At 44.0% G+C, this 23,918-nt stretch overlaps 1 protein-coding gene across 3 annotated transcripts in view; it reads left to right on the top strand.

Annotated features, from left to right (window-relative positions):
• The window catches only part of LOC128738976 (GPI inositol-deacylase), a 666,126-nt gene that overhangs the window by 578,500 nt on the left and 63,708 nt on the right, over positions 1-23,918 (top strand). For all 3 annotated transcript variants that reach the window (XR_008412136.1, XM_053834512.1, XM_053834504.1), the window contains one exon: positions 6,622-6,720. Coding sequence is in view for 2 of the 3 variants with exons in the window: in XM_053834512.1 (XP_053690487.1) it covers positions 6,622-6,720 (99 nt within the window). In the remaining variant the exon portion in view is untranslated. The remainder of the gene's footprint in view (positions 1-6,621; positions 6,721-23,918) is intronic.

Raw genomic sequence — 23,918 nt, 5'->3', positions numbered from 1 at the left:
TGGCCATAAAGCAAAGGACTGCGCGGAGCCTCTCAAGTGCCTGATCTGTACCGGTAAACGGGACGCAAAGCACGTAACGGGAGGTCCAAGGTGCCCGGCCGGTGTGCCGGCGACTAAGCCACGTTCATAGTGCAAGTGACACAACTCAACCTGAACCTCTGCAGCACGGCTCAGCAGCTGTTACACCAAGCAGTTTCTGAGTTAGCAATGGACATTGCCATAGTCTCGGATCCATATCGCGTCCCTGCCGGCAACTGGGTCTCGGATAGGTCTGCGACGGCGGCTATATGGACGACAAGCAGGTTCCCGGTTCAGGAGGTTGTGTCAACTGCAGACGAGGGATTTGCGGTTGCCAAAGTGGGTGGAGTATTCTACTGCAGTTGTTATGCTCCACCGAGTTGGTCTATCGAGCAGTTTACGCGGATGGTAGACCGAGTATCAGTTGTGCTGACTAGTTTAAGGCCGGTGGTTGTGGCGGGCGACTTTAACGCTTGGGCGGTAGAGTGGGGAAGTCGTCGCGCGAACCATAGGGGTCGGATTCCGCTTGAAGCACTGGCAAAGCTTAACGTAGATCTGGCCAACGTCGGCAACACAAGTAACTTCAGTAGGAACGGTGCGGAGTCTATCATCGACGTGACTTTCGGCAGTCCTGGTCTGATAGGAGACTGGAGGGTAGATAATGGCTACACTCACAGTGACCATCAGGCGGTCCGCTATGGTGTCGGTCAGATAACGAGGCGGCAGGCGGCGAGTAGGGCCAACACTCCAACCACCCGTGGATGGAAGACATCATACTTCGATCCCGAAGTATTTGTGGAAGTGATCCGGAGAGAGTGCGGTGATCGCGGTATGCCCGATCCGAACGCTGATCATTTGGTTGAGGTACTGTTGCGATCGTGTGACGCTACCATGCCTAGGAAAAGTCGACCTAGGTATGGCAGGTCACCAGTAAGCCGGTGGACAGATGAAATTGCGGAACTCCGCGGAGCGTGCTTTCGTGCGAGGAGAATTATGCAAAGAGCTCGTTCGGATGAAGGCAGGGCTGAATGTCGAGTAGCACTTGTTGCTGCACGCGCAGCGCTTAAGAGCGGGATAAAAGCTAGTAAACGAGACTGCTTTGATGCTTTGAAAGGTTATGTGCTAGTGCCAATGCGAAGCCGTGGGGTGATGCCTACAGGGTCGTAATGGCAAAGACCAAGGGTGTGATGGCGCCCGCTGAGCAATCGCCAGAGATGTTGGAGCGGATCATCGAGGGCCTCTTTCCGCGGCACGAGCCAAGGCCCTGGCCAAAATGTCATTGGGTGCCTCGAATTGTCATCGAAAATGACATTAGATGCCGCAAAGATCCTTGGATTTGCCTGCAATAGCCGCCAAAAATGCTATCGTTACCTCCCGATTGCTAGCGTTGTTGGCTCCGATCGCTGGTGTTTGCCGCCAAATGCCGTTGCTTTCGCCACCAATAGCTGTTGATGGTAAATGCTGACCGTCCGTCAGTGCGATTGTGCGATGAATGAACAGACGGCGAACCAAGAGTACCATTTTATAGTCACTGGCACTGCCGCTGCTGCTTGTAAGCTAGTGAGGTGGTGGGGGAAACCAGATCAATTGCTGCTGCTGCTCGAATGATTATCCGACGCTGAATGAGCAAGCATTTTCCATGGAACGTTGAAACGTTAACCATTTAGAAAAGTGAAGAAAATTCTTTTCATTCTTCAATTACTCTAGTTCTTATAAGAACTGTTTAAGACCACAACGGCCTACTGCTGAATTTGCTGCTGCCCGTCAGTCGATTTGCTTCCATTTGCTGTTGGTTTGCGAAAATAACCGCCAAAATGTCATTGGGTGCCTCGAATTGTCATCGAAAATGACATTAGATGCCGCAAAGGTCCTTGGATTTGTCTGCAATAGCCGCCAAAAATGCTATCGTTACCTCCCGATTGCTAGCGTTGTTGGCTCCGATCGCTGGTGTTTGCCGCCAAATGCCGTTGCTTTCGCCACCAATAGCTGTCGATGGTAAATGCTGACCGTCCGTCAGTGCGATTGTGCGATGAATGAACAGACGGCGAACCAAGAGTACCCACTGGCACTGCCGCTGCTGCTTGTAAGCTAGTGAGGTGGTGGGGGAAACCAGATCAATTGCTGCTGCTGCTCGAATGATTATCCGACGCTGAATGAGCAAGCATTTTCCATGGAACGTTGAAACGTTAACCATTTATAAAAGTGAAGAAAATTCTTTTCATTCTTCAATTACTCTAGTTCTTATAAGAACTGTTTAAGACCACAACGGCCTACTGCTGAATTTGCTGCTGCCCGTCAGTCGATTTGCTTCCATTTGCTGTTGGTTTGCGAAAATAACCGCCAAAATGTCATTGGGTGCCTCGAATTGTCATCGAAAATGACATTAGATGCCGCAAAGGTCCTTGGATTTGCCTGCAATAGCCGCCAAAAATGCTATCGTTACCTCCCGATTGCTAGCGTTGTTGGCTCCGATCGCTGGTGTTTGCCGCCAAATGCCGTTGCTTTCGCCACCAATAGCTGTCGATGGTAAATGCTGACCGTCCGTCAGTGCGATTGTGCGATGAATGAACAGACGGCGAACCAAGAGTACCATTTTATAGTCACTGGCACTGCCGCTGCTGCTTGTAAGCTAGTGTAGGTGGTGGGGGAAACCATATCGGCTGCTGCTGCTTAAATGATTGTCCGACACTGATTGAGCAAGCTATCGAACAATTTCGCATGTCTGCGATGGGGATAATGCAAAATGTAATGTTAAGTGCATCGTGTGGGATTCACGTTGGCCATTGCCCTCTGATTCCGCTTGTCTTTGGGACCGGTGTTGCCGTCAATAGCCATCGATGTTGCCGATTGGATTGGAAAAGGGGTGTGGCTTACAAAGTGGTCTCAAGGTTATCATTTGGATCCAAATCCTTTGGTGTATCTAATTGTCGTCCGTGCCTGTGAAGCTAGGCGATAACAAGGGAAATGTATGGAAAAATTCGACCTTGAATCTTTACACACATTTTCACTATTTAGCGTATAAAAAATTATTATTAGTATGTTACTATAAAATTGCTGGACATTTTATCTATCCAACGACATATTAACTGTTATGTTTCGTTCAGTAGTATAGTAGCTATTAGCGTTTGAAATATTTCATTCAAACGTTACACTTCTATTTCTCGTTTTTACAAAGTGCTACCCAGTCCCAGTATAGTAAACAAAGACGTAGTCCTACGTCAAAATACAAAAAAATCGAATTGTGACCATAAAGTAGATTTTATGTGTGAAATACAAAGCCTTTTGAATTCCGCCATTGTTGCTGCACGTTTTATTTGTCTAGGCATCGAATAGAAATAGTTCATTCCTTTGTACAACAGAGAGTTCTGTGATCTTCCAAACAAAAAATTTGGTGTTCTTGCATCATTCGCGTTTCTAGTGTTGTACGAATGCAAATCACTTCCTCTTTCAATTCGATCACACAAATATCGAGGCAGCATCCCATTAAGAATTTTGTATAGAAACACCATTGTCAAAAAATAAACTCTGCTTCACAGAAAGCCATTGCAATGCGTCCAGCATAATATATGAGGAAGTGTATCTATTACATCTTAAAATCAATCGCATAACTTTATTTTGCAAGCGCTGCAACTTCAATATTTGTGTATCGTTTGCGAGGAACAGGATGGATGAACAAAAATCTATATGTGGTGAAATGATTGACTTATATAAAAGAATTTTACTACTAATCGTCAATTCATTTCTTAAACGGCACAAGACACCGTACTTTTTCGCCATTTTTTTGATGACATGTAACGTCATGTATGACGAGGTGTTGAAGCTAAAGTTCCCGGTAGGGGTGGTGATTGTCGGCTTTGCGGACGATGTTACCTTGGAAGTCTACGGTGAATCTGTCAGAGAGGTTGAGTTGACGGCTGCCTACTCTATAAGCATTGTTGAAGATTGGGTGCGATCCAGGAAACTGGACCTAGCGCATCATAAAACGGAGGTTCTCGTGGTGAACAACCGCAAGTCGGTGCAGCAAGCAAATATCAGCGTCGGGGACTGCACTATTTCGTCAACGCGGTCCTTAAAACTCCTTGGAGTCATGGTCGACGACAAGCTCAAGTTCGGGAGCCACGTCGACTATGCCTGCAAAAAGGCTTCCACAGCTATTTCGGCATTGTCTCGTATGATGTCTAATAGCTCTGCGGTATATGGCAGCAAGCGAAGGCTTTTAGCCAACGTGGTCCAGTCCATACTCAGGTATGGCGGGCCGGTGTGGTCATCGGCGTTAGGTACCAAAAGCTATCTAGCCAAGCTGGAAGGCACCTATCGTCTCATGTGCTTAAGAGTGGCGAGTGTGTACCGCACAGTTTCACATGACGCAATCTACGTCTTAGCGGGTATGATGCCTATTGGTATCATCATCAGCGAGGACGTAGAGTGCTTCAACCAACGTGGAACTAGAGGCATACGGAGTACCACAAGATCGGCCTCGATGATCACATGGCAGCGGGCATGGTCTGATTCCACAAAAGGCCGGTGGACACATAGACTTGTCCCGGAACTATCCGGATGGGTCAACAGGCGCCATGGCGAAGTCAACTTCCACCTGACACAGATTCTGTCAGGGCATGGTTGTTTTAGACAGTATCTGCACAAATTTGGGCATGCGGAGTCCCCCGAGTGTCCCGAATGCGCGGACGCTGAGGAAACTGCAGAACATGCTTTCTTCATATGCCCTCGTTTCGCGGGCGTGAGAAGCAACATGATGGCAGTTAGCGGACAGGATACTACTCCGGATAACTTAGTCCAAAGGATGTGTTCTAGCTCGGACTTCTGGGGTGCGGTCAATGCGGCTGCTACCCAGATCGTACTTGAGCTACAAAACCGCTGGAAAGCCGATCAACGGCGAATAAACAGCCTAACTACCATAGTCCAGTAGTTATCTAAGAGCGTGCGTTAAGCACAATAGCCCCTCCCTGAAGTAATACCGATAAGGTGGTTCCAGGGGGGATTGCGGCTGGAGACTCGAGTAGGGTTTTAGTGGGTCTGGATCCTCACGCCCCAGTAGGGGGGTCGGGATACCAAACCCCACTCCCTGAGTTGTCTTCTCAGGTGTCTGATAACAGATTTCCCTACTCGTTAAAAAAAAAAACATACATACATACATACATACATACATACATACATACATACATACATACACACATACATACATACATACATACATACATACATACATACATACATACATACATACATACATACATACATACATACATACATACATACATACATACATACATACATACATACATACATACATACATACATACATACATACATACATACATACATACATACATACATACATACATACATACATACATACATACATACATACATACATACATACATACATACATACATACATACATACATACATACATACATACATACATACATACATACATACATACATATATATACACGCATACACCACACACATTGAATACAATCAACATTTGATTGATGTTTTGATTTCACACGTTTTAACGGTTTAATACACGGTGCTTAAGTGTTAAAGTTTGAATAACTTTTGAATGAACCGTCCGATTTTAAATAACTCGGTTTCGTTTGATAGATCTCAGCAGCAATTTCCAAATAATGATAAAATGTGTGATGTTTTTCATTGAATTAATGCTTATAAGTTACAAAAATATGTTTTAAATACTATTTTTTCACATTTCTTTATGTAACTTTCAAACTACAAGTCCAATCGTCATGAAATTTGGAAGTTAAGGGTTTGCAAGGCTCCTCTTTCATATGCAATCAACTTTGTTCAAATCGGTTAAGGGACCTATAGATAATTAAGTCCCATATTTTTCATATTTTTATACATAACTTTTGAACTAAAAGTCCGATCACTATGAAATTCAATAGCGACCTATGGGCCACCTAGACCTTTCATTTGACACTAAGAACATTAAAATCGGTCCAGCCATCTCCGAGAAAAGTGAGTGAGATTGAAAGCACACACACACACACACACACACACACACACACACACACACACACACACACACACACACACACACACACACACACACACACACACACACACACACACACACACACACACACACACACACACACACACACACACACACACACACACACACACACACACACACACACACACACACACACACACACACACACACACACACACACACACACACACACACACACACACACACACACACACACACACACACACACACACACACACACACACACACACACACACACACACACACACACACACACACACACACACACACACACACACACACACAGAAAATACTCAGTTTTCGGAACTGAGTCGAATGGTATATGACATTCGGCCCGCAGGACCTTCTTTCCATTTCCGGTTTTCCAAGTGATTTCTATACCTTTATACTATATATTTATATAGTAGAAAGGCAAAACATTATAACCGACTCTTGGCGTTACAAATGTACGGTTTGAATTTTTCATAAAAACATTATTTGATTAACTGTAGCATATGTTAATATTGTTAATATTTATTCTCCGATGATGTGTATGTTATTACAGATTCTCGCCATCGCTTAAACCGGACGCTTCTTTGATTCCATCATTGATCCAGCTGATCTGTTTATCAACCCTTTGGCAAATTACCTCACCTAAAAATATGTAAGTACTTCTTGATAATAATTTGTTATTTAGTATTAATATTCTTGCCATTGTTATTATATTAGGGGTATTCACGTACCCAACCACTAGAGTGACTATATACAGAGTGGCGACAAGTCATCCCAAATGTGTGCAATGCGGTTTTCCAAGGTTTTTCTTTCTCTTTCCTGCATACGCGTTGGATAGGTCGTCTGCTCGATTGGAATGACACTGACAGATAATTATCATTCCAATTTTGACATTGTCGCCACTCTGTATATAGTCACTCTACCAAGCACGAAGCAAGCGCTACGTGAATACCCCTATTATGTTCTATTTGTTCTGAAGGGATGCATAAGCGTTAAAAAAATTAGTGCAAAGTTATACAAAAAAACCCGATTTAATCCACCTAGTGATGAAAGGAACCTTTGTTATACGGTCTTACTTGCTATTTGAGATAGAAATCGACACGTCTTCGGAACATAATTCATCTATTGGTTATCGTTGCGTAGTGCGTTGGTTTACATAAAATTTTTGAAAATTGAAAAACTAGAAAATTTGAACAAAATAGGAACACTTTTAAATTTTGATAGATCCTTTTTTCATGAAATTGCTGAGTAAGGATAAGTAAGTTGTTATTAATCTAAGTAAGTGCAAATAAAAGTAAGTTGTAAGAGGAAGTCTTATCCTTTAGCATATACATTGGGGGCATCCATAAAGTACGTCACGCTTATAGGGGAGAGGGGCGGTTGACCTAATCGTGACGATTTGTGACGTAGGGGGGAGGGGGGTATAAAGTTATGTGACGTCACATGAAAAAAAAATCAAATGGAAAATTTATTCGGGAAATTATAATTTAGCCTTCATTTGAAGATACAACTATTGAAGGCTTCTATAAAATTAACGTACTGATAGATTTTAAAACAAATAGTTAAATTTTTTGAATGAACACTTTTTTGAACATATATGTGTGAACAGGACTCATTTATTCTGTGTAGTATGAACTCTCCATTAAGGCTTTACAGAATATGCAGTACACCGCTGAAGAGCTGCTTGAGTACCGTCCTGCCTAAAAGATTTTTGCAACCGCAAATAGCAGTCGCACAAACTCCTGAAGGGGTACGGGATGCTACCAGAGACCCACGGCAATGTTTTCCCTTGATCTTCGTGCTGAACTCAATCGATGAACAAAAACTCATACCGAAGTTCCACGGCTGCTTTTAAGGTTTTTTGGTATAATTTATACTGCCCCTCACTCAAAAGCTCTCTGAAGGATAGAGTTTAAGCCACTTGCGGATTAAATTTCGCATCTAAGGTAGTGTTAAATGATTACACGATTGAAGAAATACACAAAATGACAAAGTCCCTCAGAAAAGTTCTTCCAAGGTGTGTTGCTGCAAGACGTCAGCTGGAAGTCCTGATTCTTTCAACTAGATCAGACGAATTTGAGTGAATGAACGTAAAGGGCGTAGATATGCGCTAAACATTAATCGACGGCACATCAGCGACTTCTGAAGCATATCCGATTGCAGCAATTGAAGATCATCTTCAAAATCCGTGAATCGATGACTTATAAGCTCGAAAATTTTCCTTTTTTGACGTAGGACTACGTCTTACGGCAAGTTTTGAGATAGGGTGTCATTCCAAAAAATCGAAAAAGGCGAGCGTCACGAAAAATGAAAGGTTTTGAGCGCTAATAGCTCAGCGGTTTTCCTATCGATTTTCAATATTCTTGCACCAATCGATCGGAAAATCTTATAAGAATTGACCCAAATGAAGAAAAGAATGGATTCTTGATGTTGAACTATTGAAAAATTGAAAATAATGCACCTATGTTTTACCAGAATTCTTACTTCGTGATTGGTTGGAAGATTCTTTACGATGATCTAAACCTATACCAATTTGATATCTGTGCTTGGAAAGTAAGCCAAAACAAGTGACAGTTTCCTCATTTCAACAAGATTTCTTAACACCGCGGTTAAACCTAGACCATTTTGATGTCCTTGCTTAGGAAGTACGCCAGAGAGAGTGACAAAGCCCCCTCGTGCCAACAGGTTTCTTACGAACGCTATTAAACCTAGTCCAATCTGATGTCTGTGTTAGGGAAGTGTGCCAGAAAAAATGACACAAGTTCGTTGTCCCAACAGATCGCAAATTCTTTACTGCGAGACGATTAAACCTCGGCGAATTTGATATCTGTGTTGGAAAAACGTGCTACAGCTGTAGTGTTCGGTTATAATACGGCTCTGTATGAATACGCATGCTTGCCGTTTCATTAGAAGTGTAGTATAAAGATGTGCTGTTGATAAAATAGGATTGAATTGGTAAAATCCCTTCAACTTGGGAAACCATGGATAATAAAAACAATCTTTAATTTCAGTAAAGTAGCAGGAAAGTAATAGTTTGTGTTCTTGATTTTGTTAAATTGTTTCCAAATGTACATAGAAATAATTCTGAAATCTTTTGAGGCTTGAACGTATGCAATGTTACTACTTTGATAAATGTTACATACAACGCATGTAGCATGTATATATGTTGCATATAGCATGTATACATGAAGAATCGAATGATTACAAGCATGAATACATGCTACTATCACAACAAAGAGACTTACGTAGTCCTGCGTCACCTATATATGCGGTCGTGTCTTATACACAACCCCTCTGATTTTTTATTTGCTGAAATTCATTTGATAGCTTTAAATAAAAAGGTTGGAATGAATATTTAATTTTTTTGTTGTGAAGGGGGGGGGGATTGCCGTGACGTGACGTACTTTCCCAGGGGGGGTCACGAATGTGTGACGAAATGTGACAAGGGGGGGAGGGGGGGTAGATTTTGGTCAAAATTTGCGTGACGTACTAAATGGATGTCGGACAATGCATTAATACTTTAAATTGTTAGGAAGATAGATTAGCATAAACCGACATCACAGAAACGACCCGACCTGCAGGAGAAAGAGAGCTTTTACAGCCAGCTGAACAGCGTGGTTGAGAAAATCCCGAAGGGGGACATCCAAATTCACATGGGCGACTTTAACGCGTCATGGGACGCCATGGCCTAGGAGAGATGAGCGAAAACGGGGAGCTGTTTACAGAATTCTGTGGTAATAACGACATGGTCATTGGTGGATCGCTCTTCCCCCATAGACCAGTACATAAAGTCACGTGGGTTTCCCGCGACGGCCGAACAGAAAACCAAATCGACCACATCTGCATCAGCCGGAAATGGAGAAGGAGCCTTCTTGATGTACGCAACAAACGCAGCGCTGACATTGCATCCGACCATCATCTTGTTATCGCTGAGATACGTCTGCGCGTCGCACGTGTCCAACGACGGGAGGAGAAAGTTGGGTGCCGCTACGACGTCCGCCGATTGGAGAATCCTGAGGTGAAAAGGGCCTTTGTTGAACAACTTGAATCTCGAGCCTCGGAGTTGCCATCTGGTGGAACCGTCGAAGAGCAATGGACCGGCATCAAGAACGCCTTCATCACGACCAGTGATGAAACCCTCGGCAAAGCGCGCAGTGGGCGGAGGGAGTGGACTTCGGATGAAACTTGGAGGAAGATCGACGAGCGGAGAGAGGCGAAAGCCGGCATTGAGCGAGCGCGGACCAGATCGGCTAAGACAGCTGCCCGTCAACGATACGCCGAACTGGAGAGGGCTGTTAAACGTGCTTGTAGGCGGGACAAGAGAGCCTGGACTAACTCCCTAGCCGAACAAGGAGAAACCGCCGCCGCCAATGGTGATATCCGTTTGTTGTACGATATTTCTCGCCGCCTTAGTGGTGCCAGGATGAATACAAAGATGCCGCTAAAGGACAGAGCTGGTCAGCTATGGACTGACCGTACAGAACAGCTTAAGCGATGGACTGAACATTTTGAACAACTCTTCCGAGTTTCAAATGTCAGAGACCAACAAAACCAGCAGCGTACGACGCCTACAGTTCGTCGAATAAATCGCGTGAACTCGGAGGCGCCATCGCTGGATGAAATTGTAGCTGCCATCAAGAGTATGAAATCCAATAGAGCGCCAGGGATAGATCGTATTTCAGCCGAAATGCTCAAAGCTGACCCATCTTTGTCAGCACAGATGATGCATCAGCTTTTCAGCAATATTTGGGAAACCGCAACTTTTCCGGTGGACTGGATGCAGGGCATATTGGTCAAAGTCCCTAAGAAAGGAGACCTAACGGAATGCGGTAACTGGCGTGGCATCACGTTGCTCTGTATTACTCTCAAAGTACTCTGTAAGGTAATCCTCAACCGGATTCAGGAGAAGATCGACGCTACTCTCCGGCGGCAGCAAGCTGGATTCCGTGCTGGCCGATCATGTGTAGACCATATCACAACGCTCCGCATTATATTGGAGCAGATCAACGAATTCCAGGACTCTCTTCTGCTGGTGTTCGTTGACTTCGAAAAGGCGTTCGACCGACTCAATCACGAAAACATCTGGGGCGCACTTAGGCGTAGTGGAGTTCCAGATAAGCTAGTCCATCTCATCAAGGCTCAGTACGAGGCGTTCTCGTGCAAGGTTTTGCACGACGGCGTCTTGTCCGACCCCATAAGGGTTACTGCTGGCGTGAGACAGGGCTGCATTTTATCACCGCTTCTGTTTCTCATCGTTATGGATGAGATATTAGTTGGAGCAATTGACAGTAGACCAAATCGAGGATTGCCTTGGAATCCTCTAACGATGGAGCAGCTAAATGACCTCGACCTAGCCGACAACATTGTCTTGCTCGCACAACGCCGAAACGATATGCAGAGCAAGTTAGACGACCTCTCCGAGAGCTCCCAGGCAGCAGGTCTCACAGTCAATGTAGCGAAAACTAAGTCTATGGTAGTGAACACTGACAATTCAACCAACTTTACAGTAGCGGGACAACAAGTTGAGCAGGTAGCCGTCTTTCAATATCTTGGTAGCCAAACAACGCCCGATGGTGGTACCAAGACTGATATAGCCACACGGATCAGGAAGGCCAGGGGTGCCTTTGCAGGTCTGCGAAACATTTGGCGCTCAAACCAGATCACTCTACGTACGAAAACCCGAATCTTTAATTCAAACGTTAAATCCGTACTGCTGTATGCCTGCGAAACGTGGTGCGTCTCAGCGGAGACAACGCAAAAACTGCAGGTATTCATTAACCGGTGCCTGCGATATATTATTCGTGCCTGGTGGCCTGATAATTGGATATCCAATGAGGAACTCCATCGTCGGTGTCATCAACGGCCGATAGCCACAGAAATTCGTGAGCGTAGGTGGAAGTGGATCGGACACACCTTGAGGAAAGGAGCGAACGAGGTTTGCAGAGCAGCACTCGACTGGAATCCACAAGGACAGCGTAGAAGAGGCAGACCCAGAGGCTCATGGCGGTGGAGCTTAGCCAACGACATCCGGGCTGTAGACGAGAACCTGTCCTGGCGACAGGTAAAAGCCATGGCGGGTAACCGTCAGCAGTGGAGATCTCTGATTTCATCCCTTTGTTCTGCCGGACCGGCGGACATGGACACATAAGTAAGACATCACAGAAACGAAGCAAGTAGCATTTGAGGTGTACCGCAATTGGCCCCAAGTAGAATTTCTCTCGTTTCTTCATATGGAAAAATGGTGTCTGTATGCAGCAAAACTACCAGCAAATGTAAAATGTTTAAAATGTATGTCTGTTGGTAGTCGAGTAATTCGGGGTCAAAATCAGGGTATTTTTTATAATCAAAGTTCTACAGTTCCTAAACAAGCAAACATAAAGATATACTATGTTCAGCAAAGTTGTGTATTTTTATTATTTATACAACTTTGTAATGCATGAAAAAGTCATACAACAATTACAAAAAGAGCTAAAATAGAAAAACTGATTTTACAAATCAATACAATACAATACAATAAATAAGATTTTTCTATCTTCGCTGAAGATGCAAAATTTCTTGTAATAATAAGCTCTAAAAGTTTGCGAAACACATCGATGGGTTATATTCAAACTGAATGAAAATAATTTTTTATTTTACCTTTAGGGGGATTAATCAAAATTCAGATTCTACCAGACGATAAAGCTTTCAATTTTAAGAAACTCTTCCAAAGGTTTGATAAACTTAAAACCAAGTTTTCCTAGTCAAAATTCTAGTGCGTACGTTTTCTTTGGGCTTGGGCTATTGTGCGCATGAGTAACTGTGTTATAAAAGTTGGCGCGAGTGTTCAAGGGTTAATATCTTTAGATCGACAAAACGAATTCTTATGAAATTTTGTATATATATTCGTACTGTGAAAACCTCTCGTTTGATATTCAAAATAATTGAAATTAGGTAAATTATCTTGGTTAAAATCATTAAAAATTAATGTTAATTATTGTTAATGGTGTGGTGTATTCGATTGCTCATAACTTTCAAATTAAACATCCAATCAAAAAACCATTCAATAGTGATCTATCCGGCTATATTACCTGCCAAATGAAACTAATAGCGCCTAAATCGGTTTGGCCATCTCTGAGAAACAGGCGATCATTTGAACCTTGTCAAAACTGGTTTTTTTATGCTAACTTTTAAACCACTCGTTTGTTTTCAATAAAAATTGGCGTGAAGTTTAGCAATAGTAAGAGCTTTCATTTGGTACTAAGATCGATGAAATCGGTTATGTGGTTCCGGAGAAAATCGTGTCACGTAATTTTCACATTTTTGCTTATAACTTTTAAACTAAAAGTCGGACCACGAAACAATTTAACAGTGATATACTAGGTAATAATACCTTTCAAATAAAAGTAATAGCAGAGGAATCGGTTCAGCCATCTCCGAAAAATAGGCGATTGAAAATTGAAGCACATACACACACATAAACACATACACACACACACACACACACACACACACACACACACACACACACACACACACACACACACACACACACACACACACACACACACACACACACACACACACACACACACACACACACACACACACACACACACACACACACACACACACACACACACACACACACACACACACACACACACAGACATTGCTCATTCGTCGAACCTGATCGATTGGTATATGTGACACGGCCCTCCGGGCCTCGGATCAACTTCGTGTTTTTCGACCAATTCCTAAACCTTTGTTATGTTGTATAACAAAGGTAAAAACTACAAGGTATACAGCCCTAATGGTTGTACAAAAGGGTGACGTAGGACTATATCAGATCATCAGATCAAAACTAATGCAAACTGCATTTCTGGCATATGTATGTTTATAAGAATCTGCCAATGCCAATGTTTAAGTGAATGTTTAAAAGAGAAGAGCGAAATATTCAGATTCAATTCTTCTTTTAATGGACGGGGGTTCATAAGTGCAACGCCTGCAACCTTTGAAACATAAAGGTTTCTTTTAAAAATCACTTGTGTGCTCGGTCGGTCCGGCACAGTCCGGTTGCCAATTGCGTATCCTCCTACCACAAGGGTGAGGGGTCTCAAGATTCATAAAATAAACAAATTCAAAACCCCCACTTGTCATTCCATTTGCTTGATTAGTTCTCGAGTTATGAAGAAATTTGTATTTCATTTGTATGGGATCTCCTTTTCTCAAAGAAAGCAAAGGTTCTAATTCGTCATAGAAAAAATTCCCCCCCCCCCTCCTGTTAAAAGACGGATAGGTCTTATTTTACCATAGATAAAATTGCTGCCATCTAAAACCCCCACATGCCAAATTTGGTTCCATTTGCTTGATTAGTTCTAGAGTTATGGGGAAATTTGTAGATTTGTAGTTTTCCCCCTCGTAGAAGGGGAAGGGGTCTCAGTACACCATAGAAAAAATTCTTACCCTCAAAAACCTCCACATGTCAAATTTGGTTCCATTTGCTTGATTAGTAGTCGAGTATCCAACTATCCAACGACATATAAATTGTTTAGTTTCGTTCAGTAGTTTAGTAGTTACTAGCATTTGAAATCTTTCATTCATACGTTACACTTCAATTTTTGTTTTCACAAATTGCTACCCAGTCCCAGTATAGTACACAAAGACGTAGTCCTACGTCAAAACACCTATCATTTGGAAACATTGCCGCCATTTTGGTAATTTCTCGAATTTTCAAAAACCGCTACGTAACAATTTAGGCTTTGACCTAAAGTTTCAAAATCATCCTTGAAATCCGTTCTACGATACTTAGTTGGTTCCCGCTTCCCGGCACGCACCGCCAGCAAGGAACTATTTTCTAGAGGGCATTCACGCGTCCACCTGCCACCAGCATAATAATCACTATTCTGATATCCAAAATATATAAAATATATCTTCAAATATACCTCAACCAATAACAAAATACCCCAACACTTAACTATAATTCTAGCACCTGAAAAAAATTTACGGGAATCTATTATTTTTCGGTCTTCCAGAGTACGGCCCTCCCTTGGAAACGATCATACACATAAGCATTCCAGTGCAACGTGGAACAACTTCGGCGGAATAAAACACCGCTCCTGGAAAACCACGACTTTCAAACTTTATATACCTTTTTCTCGGAAACTTCACAACGAATTGGAACAATTTTTTTTGTTTAGTTGGTGGTAAAACACATCGTTTATCTGTTTGTCTCTACGGCTAGCAGTTTTTAAGTCTTCCCATTTTACAGCAATCGCGGTTGCAGCGGTCGTTGCGATTTCATGCACTAATAGCTCCTCGGTTTTATCGAATAGCGTTGGAAGCTATATCAGCTATACATTTTTTATATTTTCTATGCAGGGAGAAAATGTTCATAGACACCACCTTCACGGTGCCGAATAGGATTCGCAAGGTGCCAACATGCGCCTACCTACTAAAAACTCTCCTGCTGCCCATTCATGTACCTTCCGGAACTACAGTTAGGTTTTACTTCAGGAGGGAGGACGTGCCTAAGCACTCGGACTTATTCGTTGCGTATGTGGGTTCACACAACCCCCTTGCCACTTCGTACCGCCACTACCCTTCACCTAGGGGCTGGGCTGCCCAATCAGCCCATTACTGACCCTAGCCGAGCACCCCATGCGCGCTGCTCAGCGCAAGTTCTCTACACGTTGGTGTCTTCACCAACGACCGCAAGCATCACCCGCCGAGTGGTCGTGAAACGCGGGCAGTGGAACATCACGTCTGTCTGTCTGTCTGTCTGTCTGTCTGTCTGTCTGTCTGTCTGTCTGTCTGTCTGTCTGTCTGTCTGTCTGTCTGTCTGTCTGTCTGTCTGTCTGTCTGTCTGTCTGTCTGTCTGTCTGTCTGTCTGTCTGTCTGTCTGTCTGTCTGTCTGTCTGTCTGTCTGTCTGTCTGTCTGTCTGTCTGTCTGTCTGTCTGTCTGTCTGTCTGTCTGTCTGTCTGTCTGTCTGTCTGTCTGTCTGTCTGTCTGTCTGTCTGTCTGTCTGTCTGTCTGTCTGTCTGTCTGTCTGTCTGTCTGTCTGTCTGTCTGTCTGTCTGTCTGTCTGTCTGTCTGTCTGTCTGTCTGTCTGTCTGTCTGTCTGTCTGTCTGTCTGTCTGTCTGTCTGTCTGTCTGTCTGTCTGTCTGTCTGTCTGTCTGTCTGTCTGTCTGTCTGTCTGTCTGTCTGTCTGTCTGTCTGTCTGTCTGTCTGTCTGTCTGTCTGTCTGTCTGTCTGTCTGTCTGTCTGTCTGTCTGTCTGTCTGTCTGTCTGTCTGTCTGTCTGTCTGTCTGTCTGTCTGTCTGTCTGTCTGTCTGTCTGTCTGTCTGTCTGTCTGTCTGTCTGTCTGTCTGTCTGTCTGTCTGTCTGTCTGTCTGTCTGTCTGTCTGTCTGTCTGTCTGTCTGTCTGTCTGTCTGTCTGTCTGTCTGTCTGTCTGTCTGTCTGTCTGTCTGTCTGTCTGTCTGTCTGTCTGTCTGTCTGTCTGTCTGTCTGTCTGTCTGTCTGTCTGTCTGTCTGTCTGTCTGTCTGTCTGTCTGTCTGTCTGTCTGTCTGTCTGTCTGTCTGTCTGTCTGTCTGTCTGTCTGTCTGTCTGTCTGTCTGTCTGTCTGTCTGTCTGTCTGTCTGTCTGTCTGTCTGTCTGTCTGTCTGTCTGTCTGTCTGTCTGTCTGTCTGTCTGTCTGTCTGTCTGTCTGTCTGTCTGTCTGTCTGTCTGTCTGTCTGTCTGTCTGTCTGTCTGTCTGTCTGTCTGTCTGTCTGTCTGTCTGTCTGTCTGTCTGTCTGTCTGTCTGTCTGTCTGTCTGTCTGTCTGTCTGTCTGTCTGTCTGTCTGTCTGTCTGTCTGTCTGTCTGTCTGTCTGTCTGTCTGTCTGTCTGTCTGTCTGTCTGTCTGTCTGTCTGTCTGTCTGTCTGTCTGTCTGTCTGTCTGTCTGTCTGTCTGTCTGTCTGTCTGTCTGTCTGTCTGTCTGTCTGTCTGTCTGTCTGTCTGTCTGTCTGTCTGTCTGTCTGTCTGTCTGTCTGTCTGTCTGTCTGTCTGTCTGTCTGTCTGTCTGTCTGTCTGTCTGTCTGTCTGTCTGTCTGTCTGTCTGTCTGTCTGTCTGTCTGTCTGTCTGTCTGTCTGTCTGTCTGTCTGTCTGTCTGTCTGTCTGTCTGTCTGTCTGTCTGTCTGTCTGTCTGTCTGTCTGTCTGTCTGTCTGTCTGTCTGTCTGTCTGTCTGTCTGTCTGTCTGTCTGTCTGTCTGTCTGTCTGTCTGTCTGTCTGTCTGTCTGTCTGTCTGTCTGTCTGTCTGTCTGTCTGTCTGTCTGTCTGTCTGTCTGTCTGTCTGTCTGTCTGTCTGTCTGTCTGTCTGTCTGTCTGTCTGTCTGTCTGTCTGTCTGTCTGTCTGTCTGTCTGTCTGTCTGTCTGTCTGTCTGTCTGTCTGTCTGTCTGTCTGTCTGTCTGTCTGTCTGTCTGTCTGTCTGTCTGTCTGTCTGTCTGTCTGTCTGTCTGTCTGTCTGTCTGTCTGTCTGTCTGTCTGTCTGTCTGTCTGTCTGTCTGTCTGTCTGTCTGTCTGTCTGTCTGTCTGTCTGTCTGTCTGTCTGTCTGTCTGTCTGTCTGTCTGTCTGTCTGTCTGTCTGTCTGTCTGTCTGTCTGTCTGTCTGTCTGTCTGTCTGTCTGTCTGTCTGTCTGTCTGTCTGTCTGTCTGTCTGTCTGTCTGTCTGTCTGTCTGTCTGTCTGTCTGTCTGTCTGTCTGTCTGTCTGTCTGTCTGTCTGTCTGTCTGTCTGTCTGTCTGTCTGTCTGTCTGTCTGTCTGTCTGTCTGTCTGTCTGTCTGTCTGTCTGTCTGTCTGTCTGTCTGTCTGTCTGTCTGTCTGTCTGTCTGTCTGTCTGTCTGTCTGTCTGTCTGTCTGTCTGTCTGTCTGTCTGTCTGTCTGTCTGTCTGTCTGTCTGTCTGTCTGTCTGTCTGTCTGTCTGTCTGTCTGTCTGTCTGTCTGTCTGTCTGTCTGTCTGTCTGTCTGTCTGTCTGTCTGTCTGTCTGTCTGTCTGTCTGTCTGTCTGTCTGTCTGTCTGTCTGTCTGTCTGTCTGTCTGTCTGTCTGTCTGTCTGTCTGTCTGTCTGTCTGTCTGTCTGTCTGTCTGTCTGTCTGTCTGTCTGTCTGTCTGTCTGTCTGTCTGTCTGTCTGTCTGTCTGTCTGTCTGTCTGTCTGTCTGTCTGTCTGTCTGTCTGTCTGTCTGTCTGTCTGTCTGTCTGTCTGTCTGTCTGTCTGTCTGTCTGTCTGTCTGTCTGTCTGTCTGTCTGTCTGTCTGTCTGTCTGTCTGTCTGTCTGTCTGTCTGTCTGTCTGTCTGTCTGTCTGTCTGTCTGTCTGTCTGTCTGTCTGTCTGTCTGTCTGTCTGTCTGTCTGTCTGTCTGTCTGTCTGTCTGTCTGTCTGTCTGTCTGTCTGTCTGTCTGTCTGTCTGTCTGTCTGTCTGTCTGTCTGTCTGTCTGTCTGTCTGTCTGTCTGTCTGTCTGTCTGTCTGTCTGTCTGTCTGTCTGTCTGTCTGTCTGTCTGTCTGTCTGTCTGTCTGTCTGTCTGTCTGTCTGTCTGTCTGTCTGTCTGTCTGTCTGTCTGTCTGTCTGTCTGTCTGTCTGTCTGTCTGTCTGTCTGTCTGTCTGTCTGTCTGTCTGTCTGTCTGTCTGTCTGTCTGTCTGTCTGTCTGTCTGTCTGTCTGTCTGTCTGTCTGTCTGTCTGTCTGTCTGTCTGTCTGTCTGTCTGTCTGTCTGTCTGTCTGTCTGTCTGTCTGTCTGTCTGTCTGTCTGTCTGTCTGTCTGTCTGTCTGTCTGTCTGTCTGTCTGTCTGTCTGTCTGTCTGTCTGTCTGTCTGTCTGTCTGTCTGTCTGTCTGTCTGTCTGTCTGTCTGTCTGTCTGTCTGTCTGTCTGTCTGTCTGTCTGTCTGTCTGTCTGTCTGTCTGTCTGTCTGTCTGTCTGTCTGTCTGTCTGTCTGTCTGTCTGTCTGTCTGTCTGTCTGTCTGTCTGTCTGTCTGTCTGTCTGTCTGTCTGTCTGTCTGTCTGTCTGTCTGTCTGTCTGTCTGTCTGTCTGTCTGTCTGTCTGTCTGTCTGTCTGTCTGTCTGTCTGTCTGTCTGTCTGTCTGTCTGTCTGTCTGTCTGTCTGTCTGTCTGTCTGTCTGTCTGTCTGTCTGTCTGTCTGTCTGTCTGTCTGTCTGTCTGTCTGTCTGTCTGTCTGTCTGTCTGTCTGTCTGTCTGTCTGTCTGTCTGTCTGTCTGTCTGTCTGTCTGTCTGTCTGTCTGTCTGTCTGTCTGTCTGTCTGTCTGTCTGTCTGTCTGTCTGTCTGTCTGTCTGTCTGTCTGTCTGTCTGTCTGTCTGTCTGTCTGTCTGTCTGTCTGTCTGTCTGTCTGTCTGTCTGTCTGTCTGTCTGTCTGTCTGTCTGTCTGTCTGTCTGTCTGTCTGTCTGTCTGTCTGTCTGTCTGTCTGTCTGTCTGTCTGTCTGTCTGTCTGTCTGTCTGTCTGTCTGTCTGTCTGTCTGTCTGTCTGTCTGTCTGTCTGTCTGTCTGTCTGTCTGTCTGTCTGTCTGTCTGTCTGTCTGTCTGTCTGTCTGTCTGTCTGTCTGTCTGTCTGTCTGTCTGTCTGTCTGTCTGTCTGTCTGTCTGTCTGTCTGTCTGTCTGTCTGTCTGTCTGTCTGTCTGTCTGTCTGTCTGTCTGTCTGTCTGTCTGTCTGTCTGTCTGTCTGTCTGTCTGTCTGTCTGTCTGTCTGTCTGTCTGTCTGTCTGTCTGTCTGTCTGTCTGTCTGTCTGTCTGTCTGTCTGTCTGTCTGTCTGTCTGTCTGTCTGTCTGTCTGTCTGTCTGTCTGTCTGTCTGTCTGTCTGTCTGTCTGTCTGTCTGTCTGTCTGTCTGTCTGTCTGTCTGTCTGTCTGTCTGTCTGTCTGTCTGTCTGTCTGTCTGTCTGTCTGTCTGTCTGTCTGTCTGTCTGTCTGTCTGTCTGTCTGTCTGTCTGTCTGTCTGTCTGTCTGTCTGTCTGTCTGTCTGTCTGTCTGTCTGTCTGTCTGTCTGTCTGTCTGTCTGTCTGTCTGTCTGTCTGTCTGTCTGTCTGTCTGTCTGTCTGTCTGTCTGTCTGTCTGTCTGTCTGTCTGTCTGTCTGTCTGTCTGTCTGTCTGTCTGTCTGTCTGTCTGTCTGTCTGTCTGTCTGTCTGTCTGTCTGTCTGTCTGTCTGTCTGTCTGTCTGTCTGTCTGTCTGTCTGTCTGTCTGTCTGTCTGTCTGTCTGTCTGTCTGTCTGTCTGTCTGTCTGTCTGTCTGTCTGTCTGTCTGTCTGTCTGTCTGTCTGTCTGTCTGTCTGTCTGTCTGTCTGTCTGTCTGTCTGTCTGTCTGTCTGTCTGTCTGTCTGTCTGTCTGTCTGTCTGTCTGTCTGTCTGTCTGTCTGTCTGTCTGTCTGTCTGTCTGTCTGTCTGTCTGTCTGTCTGTCTGTCTGTCTGTCTGTCTGTCTGTCTGTCTGTCTGTCTGTCTGTCTGTCTGTCTGTCTGTCTGTCTGTCTGTCTGTCTGTCTGTCTGTCTGTCTGTCTGTCTGTCTGTCTGTCTGTCTGTCTGTCTGTCTGTCTGTCTGTCTGTCTGTCTGTCTGTCTGTCTGTCTGTCTGTCTGTCTGTCTGTCTGTCTGTCTGTCTGTCTGTCTGTCTGTCTGTCTGTCTGTCTGTCTGTCTGTCTGTCTGTCTGTCTGTCTGTCTGTCTGTCTGTCTGTCTGTCTGTCTGTCTGTCTGTCTGTCTGTCTGTCTGTCTGTCTGTCTGTCTGTCTGTCTGTCTGTCTGTCTGTCTGTCTGTCTGTCTGTCTGTCTGTCTGTCTGTCTGTCTGTCTGTCTGTCTGTCTGTCTGTCTGTCTGTCTGTCTGTCTGTCTGTCTGTCTGTCTGTCTGTCTGTCTGTCTGTCTGTCTGTCTGTCTGTCTGTCTGTCTGTCTGTCTGTCTGTCTGTCTGTCTGTCTGTCTGTCTGTCTGTCTGTCTGTCTGTCTGTCTGTCTGTCTGTCTGTCTGTCTGTCGGGATGTTCCTTGTAGAATCAAAAACTACTGAATCAATCGGCGTGAAAATTTGCATGTTGAGATTTTTGGGGCCAGGAAAGATTTTAGTGATGGTTAGAGACCCCTCACCCCACTAGGAGGGGGGCTCCCTTACAAATGAAACACAAATTTCCTCATAACTCGAAAACTAATCAAGCACATTGAACCAAATTAGGCTTGTGAAGGTTTTCGAGGGCAAAAATATTTTCTATGGCGAATTAGGACCCCTCCCAACTTTATGAGGGGGGGCTCCTGTACCAATGAAATACAAATTTTCTCAAAACTCGAGAACTAATCAAGCAAATGAAACCAAATTTGGCATGTGGGTGATTTTAGAGACAAAATTTTTTTCTATGATGAATTGGGACCCCTCCTCCCTTAAGGAGGGGGGCTCCTATACAAACGTAATACAGCTTTCCTCTCAACTCGAGAACTAATCAAGTAAATGGAACCATATTTGGCTTGTAGGTGATTTTGGAGGCAAGATTTTTTTCTATGATGAATTAGGACCCCTCCCCACTTTAGGAGGGGGGAGCTCCTATACAAATGAAATACAAATTTCCTCATAACTCGAGAACTAATCAAGCAAATAGAACCAAATTTGGCATTTGGAGGTTTTTGGAGGCAAAAATATTTTCTATGGTGAATTAGGACCCCTCCTAACTTTAAGAGGGGGGGCTTCTACACGAATGAAATGCAAATTTCCTCATAACTCGAGAACTAATCAAGCAAATGAAACCACATTTGGCATGTGGGTGTTTTTGGAGGCATACAATTTTTTCTATGATGTATTAGGACCCCTTACTTTTTTAGGAGGGGGGCTCCCATACAAACGAAATGCAAATTTTCTCATAAGAGAACTAATCAAGCAAATGGAATCAAACTTGACATGTAAGTGGTTTTGGAGGCAAGATTTTTTTCTATGGTGAATTGAGACCCCTCTTCTCTTTAGAAAGCGAGTTATGACCCATCTCCCCTTTAAGAGGATGGGCTTCCATACAAATGAAATGCAAATTTCCTCTTATCTTGAGAACTAATCAAGCAAATGGAACCAAATTTGGCATGTGGGAGATTTTGGAGTCTTGAATTTATTTTATGATTGTTAGAGACCCTGTAGTAGGGGGATATGGTCTCTCATACAAATAAAACAGAAATTTTTGCGAAACTCAAAAAGTAATCGAACTCGAGAAATTCGAGACTTCCATAAAACATTAGTCAATAACAAGACCACAAAAGCTATCTATAGTAACACTAGATCATTCAGGACGAGACGGCCGCCAGTGTTGCCGGTGACCCGCTGTCGGAAGCGCCGCCCACTGAGGGGAGGCAACTCCCCGCAGAAATCACTACTGTCTAGGTTTATTTGTTTTCCTAGGTCTACCTGGGTTTCCTGGAACGAGCGACAGCAAGTAAGGAGAGGATCGCGAAATGGTAGTTCCCACAAAAAAATTTCCGTGAAATGGTACCGTTTTGATTCAAACTTCGAACACTTAAGCCATGCTAAAACTTTCTTCAAAGTAAAATGTTCGAAAAGAGCTTTATTCTACCTCCAGGTTTATTTGTTTTCCTAGGTCTACCTGGGTTTCCTGGAACGAGCGACAGCAAGTAAGGAGAGGATCGCGAAATGGTAGTTCCCACAAAAAAATTTCCGTGAAATGGTACCGTTTTGATTCAAACTTCGAACACTTAAGCCATGCTAAAACTTTCTTCAAAGTAAAATGTTCGAAAAGAGCTTTATTCTACCTAAATGGTTCAATAGCATGACAATTTATTTATTTTCATAGGAAAATTTTAAAAATGAGGATAAAATGTTATTTTATAATGAAAAACACTAAAAAACTGCTGTTCGGTTTTGATTCAAACTTCGAACACTTTCATGGTCGACTTTCAAAGCTCGAATATTTCAGTCTCAGACATCGAATACTTGTATTACTTTGCAAAGTATTAATGCTTTTAGTGTCATTCAACTTAAATAAGTGAAATTACATCCTTTTTCTAAACACTATCCTTTTAAATCCACCGAACAGTGTAATTTAAATTTTTCACACAATAATTAGTTTCAATCCATATTTCTGAAGTCAATTGCTAATATTCTCGAACTCCATGAACCACATCTAAAGGAAGTTTACTTTCTACAGCTTTATCAACGCAGGCAATTAATTTTCCCTAAGGAAAACCCGGAAAAACCGGATATTATTCGTGGGTGTTCGAAGTTTGAATCACACCTCAAAACGTGATTCAAACTTCGAACACTTTTTATTTATCTAATATCTTTAAAATAATGCATGAAATATTGTATTTTAACCATGCTTTAGTACATATATATCTTGCACTTACCTAATAATCGCGCAATGGAAAGGTAAATGTTCTAAAATTGGTAAAATAATGCAATCGAAAAACTACAAGGTATACAGCCCTAAAGGTTGTACGAAAGAGTGACGTAGGTCTGTGTCATATAATACTCATTATATTGATAACATGTTTTAATCGATGAAATATAACTTTATGTCTGATCATTAGATCGAAGATTGATGCAAACTGCATTTCTGGCATATGCATATTTGATTATCTGTGAGTAACACGCTTTCGTTTGTGTGACAATCTAGTACGCTCTGCTCCTGTTAAGGATACCCTTGGTTCAGTTACTACACCAGCCACTTGTTCACGAATACGTTTACGGTGGTTACGTAAATATAACGCCTGCAACCATTTAGACATAGCGAATTCTTTAACAAATCACTACTGTATTTCACAAAGGTTGAAATAGCAATGAATGGCCAGCCCACAGATCATTGTAATAAATATGTTATGCGTAGTTTGATATTTGAACCAACTTCCTTC

This window comes from Sabethes cyaneus, chromosome 1 (genome assembly GCF_943734655.1).
Source record: "Sabethes cyaneus chromosome 1, idSabCyanKW18_F2, whole genome shotgun sequence".
Lineage (NCBI taxonomy): Eukaryota > Metazoa > Arthropoda > Insecta > Diptera > Culicidae > Sabethes > Sabethes cyaneus.
Note: the sequence above shows the minus strand (reverse complement) of the source record. Positions and strands in the feature narration are given on the sequence as shown.